The sequence below is a fragment of the Formica exsecta genome, unplaced genomic scaffold (genome assembly GCF_003651465.1).
Source record: "Formica exsecta isolate Colony F162 unplaced genomic scaffold, ASM365146v1 scaffold265, whole genome shotgun sequence".
NCBI lineage: Eukaryota > Metazoa > Arthropoda > Insecta > Hymenoptera > Formicidae > Formica > Formica exsecta.
The window spans coordinates 722,680-726,845 of NW_021849915.1; the positions used below are offsets into that span (position 1 = coordinate 722,680).

Genomic DNA, 4,166 nt, shown 5'->3' on the forward strand with positions numbered 1-4,166 from the left:
ATATTACACATATTTAAATATACATATATTTAAATCTTTCTTTATACTTATTTTATAATTAGTAATTAAGAGCAAATTAAATATTTATTATTTAATTAATTAATTAATTTTAATTTAAAAAGACGCAGAAACTTATCAACTTTATTATATCAAAATATTTAATATAAAAGATCGGTAAATGTATTATGTTCTAAATATTAGGTTGAACCAAAAGTATTACATTTATGCATAGAACAAATAAAAAATTAACGGACCAACCTAAAAATTCTACAATGTTGTTGCACGCAATTGCGAAGATCATCTGAATAAAGCATGATTCTGTTCAAACGATACGTCAAGATTTCAAACTGACTGCAAATGTGTACCATCATTCCACAGATGAGACCGTCGCAAGCGGCGTTCAGCAAAGCACCCACAATCAAACCTATCAGTTGATGAATGTATAACAGACAATATAAGGTCATAGATGAATATTCAAACGGCACCCACGCTCTGAACGTCAATTTTCTTTCGCCAAAATTCGTCATCAAGGATGTAAACGTAATACTAATCCACGTTATCAAGCACATAACTGCATAGTGAAAAGTGTTAAGCCTGTAAAATAACTATAAATGTATTTACTTTTTCTCGCACTATATATATAATTTTTTGTTTAGAGAATATGAGAAACATCTTTTTACTTATATTAATTTTTGCATAAAAATATTGAATAAAATAATAAATTTGATTAAGAAAAATTTTACTTAAAATAATAAATATAAAGCTAAAAATAAATTGACTTTTAATAAATTTAGAGAACTTGCAGAAAATGTAATTGAACCGTACGTTAACGTATTTTAAAATAATAATTTTTTAATGATATTAATATGTAATAGTAGTATTTTTTAATTATTGTTTGCTAATTACTTGCTACTTACTGTATTCCTTTATCGAATTTATAATGAATATTTATTTCTTTCGGTTTCAATGGTTTGCATGGTTCCTTTGTCAGAATATTGGTCAATTTAATAATGCTTTTGCGATTTGCTAATAAACTGAACAATTTAAAGCAAGTTATAATCATAGGAAGTAATATGCAAAAGTTGTCGCAGAAATCGTCTGTATTATCCACGATAAGAATTATATCCACGAATTGCGACAGTACAAAACTATTTACTATCAGAATTATTAGTATCGTGTACATTCGATACATTATACGTTTATATATCGACGTCCAAGATTCCGGCTGCCAGCAACCACATATTGTTAGTACTTTAAAAGGAAATTCCAACACATTCATTTTGAAATTCTTCTCTTCAGCATTGTCCATGACGTGATAATAACAATAGACAATAATCGAATAAATTTAGCAATATCTCGCTTTTCCAGTGAACAACTATATGTTACGTATAACTGAGAACTTACTTTATTAAAAAACTATTTTGCTAAGTTTGGATAAAGAGAGCAATCGAGATGATTAAAATTAAAATTGGTACGATATTATGGAAAAATTTTTTTATACACAGATATAAAAGAAAGACATGGAATACAATTCATAGAACAACTGACTCGAAGGTCTATAATTTCTGCTACTCTTCTTCAAGATAATGGCATTTTTTTCGCAGTCGATAATCTTTTTATTCATTTAGCAGCAATGTCCCTTGCAACATAGTATTCTCGTGAATCAATAATGAAGCAAAGTTTGCACGACAATTTTTGAGTGCATATTTCCCCGTTAGAGACACACAGATGGATATAAAAAAAAGATATTTAAAAATTAAATAGTCTCTTATAATACACATTTCTGTATAAAATATTCATATAGGCAAATTATACTTCTGCAAAGAAAACATTTGATTTAACGCTATACACCGCAGTATTACATCAATCTTTTTTTACGTATTGACCCCAGTCGCTAAATTTCTAATAAAGACTTCAAAGTGCATGAATATTTATGATATCAATAATATCGATTGCGAGTAAGACATATATATACAATGCGATAAAAAAATTCTACAAAATATAAACTGTCATATTATTTGATTACTAATACTATACAAAAATATAAAAATAGAATATATTAAAATATATAATATACTTTTATATATAAAAAATACTATAAAACACGAAGAAAATACAAGTACGTACTCTTTGTGTTTATTCATTTGCTCTTTAAAAAGTTATTAAAGTCTATTATCAGTCTATTATAGCTTTTACTGCATTGTCATGAGTCGTTTGGGAGGGTACTTATTGTCAGCTTTCCTTTCAGAATAAACCTTTCAGGTACTGACCCTTCTTACTAATGTCAAAGTATACCCGCGCGCCTTTTGTGGGAGGATTGTGTTATATATTATATAATTTTGTAATATAATACATAATTATATAATATGCATTTGTAATATATTTTATAATTGAAACATTATATATATATACTTATATATCGTATTTTAACATATGTAAATGAATAAATGTACAAGTTAAAAATAAAAATAAAAATATTTGCGGATTACAATATTCGAGAATATTATAATAAATTTATGTGAAAAATACTCTGCTTCATAAATTTCAAATTAATTATCTATTAAATAATAAATATTTAATAATTTGTAATATATATTTAAGCTAAATATTTTCTGTCTTTTTGCATTTTAAATTAAAATGATAATCGATTGAAGGTCAACATTGCACATATAAAAAGTCTCTAACGTTTATTTAAAAAAAAATAATTTATCTTATTTTGATCAAGAGAAACTATTTGTTTAATTTATTAATTTATTAATTTATTTATCATTTTACGCAAAATTTTTATATTTTGAGAAGAGAATTTCTTTTTTTGAATATATATTTGAGATTTTCTAATTGCACTTTATTAAATAATATATAGTGTAAGGAAAAAATAGTGCGCGTGTAATGCGCGCTTTGTAATATTCTAATAAGACAATAATGTGAATCTAACTTTTACTCTATTATTCCTTCATTTGTTGAAGCAAGTTGTAAGCTGAATATGATGTCTTAAGAACCTACAAAATAAATACAAGCATAATCTTTTATATTTATGCATTGATATGTTCGATATAATCACGTCAATGATAAAGTATGACAAAAATATATAAAATATAATAACTTTATAATATTTTAATCTTGATTGGTTATTATAATATAATTAAATTAAATTAGATTAACTGGAGATTTTATTATATTTTATACTATTAATGCAATTATTTTGAATATATAATGAATGCATCTTTGCGAACTGATTAACATATTTTCATTAAAATACAAAATCAAGCTTATGCAAACTAAAAACTAGAATTTTGCTGCCAAAATCAGTTTCAATCACATATCTGATATTTTTATACTTACATTCACAAATGAATCAAGATCTACAGAGATAGTATAGGCACTGGTAATTTCAATAGGTATTAATGTACGCTCCATCATTATTATTAAAGATTTTTTCAAATTTTTGTCCAAAGTAAACCATTCTATTTCGAAAATGTTATCTATAAATTGGATGCTCTATTCAAATATGTAAGATATGAAAAAGTTACTTTTTTTTAAATGTTCTTACTTACATTTTTATAAAAGAACTTCTAAAATCTTAAAATTATATCTGGATATATTAACATATAAAAAAAATTATATAATAATTTTTACAGTTAAAAAGATTAATTCTAAGAGAGATTAAAATATCCAATTAAAAATAAATATTTATTGATTTTTTACGTATCTTTTAATTTTTTATTGTATTTTAATTTCAAAAACTAATATAAAACTTAAAAATTTATTTATTACATTTACACCATATATTAATAAATATAAAGATGTAAAAAAATAAGAGTTAAAAAAATAAAAAAGTTTGAATATTAAAATTGTTATGCTAATGAAAATTAAACTTGCACCTTTAGTTTGACTTGATTGCCATACCAACAATAGACAAAAATTTGTGTTAGCATACAACCCATGAATAATGCTAATCGTATACATCTTGCATCCAATTTTGAGAGACTTATTACGTAAAGATTGAAGCATACCACAAACATACTCATTAGAAATTGAATAGTAATAACCATCCTAAAATTTGCATTAACAAGAAAAGCCAATCTGAAACAAAATTAATAATAAGCAATATCTATAATGATGCGGAATAAAAATAAAAAATATATATTATATTTTTTATTATACAT

The 4,166-nt window shown here is 24.1% G+C and overlaps 2 protein-coding genes across 2 annotated transcripts in view; both read right to left on the minus strand.

Annotated features, from left to right (window-relative positions):
- LOC115236982 (odorant receptor 94b-like) overlaps window positions 1-674 on the minus strand; it is a 3,072-nt gene extending 2,398 nt beyond the window's left edge. The window contains exon 1 of the mRNA XM_029809721.1: window positions 259-674. Within this exon, the coding sequence (XP_029665581.1) occupies window positions 259-569 (311 nt within the window). The 5' untranslated portion in view covers window positions 570-674. The remainder of the gene's footprint in view (window positions 1-258) is intronic.
- A 1,916-nt stretch (window positions 675-2,590) lies between these two features.
- Window positions 2,591-4,166, minus strand: part of LOC115236943 (odorant receptor 46a-like) — a 3,780-nt gene continuing 2,204 nt past the window's right edge. The window contains exons 4-6 of the mRNA XM_029809682.1: window positions 3,882-4,083; window positions 3,343-3,498; window positions 2,591-2,999 (exon numbers count right to left, since the gene is read on the minus strand). Coding sequence (XP_029665542.1) covers window positions 2,946-2,999; window positions 3,343-3,498; window positions 3,882-4,083 — 412 coding nt within the window. The 3' untranslated portion in view covers window positions 2,591-2,945. The remainder of the gene's footprint in view (window positions 3,000-3,342; window positions 3,499-3,881; window positions 4,084-4,166) is intronic.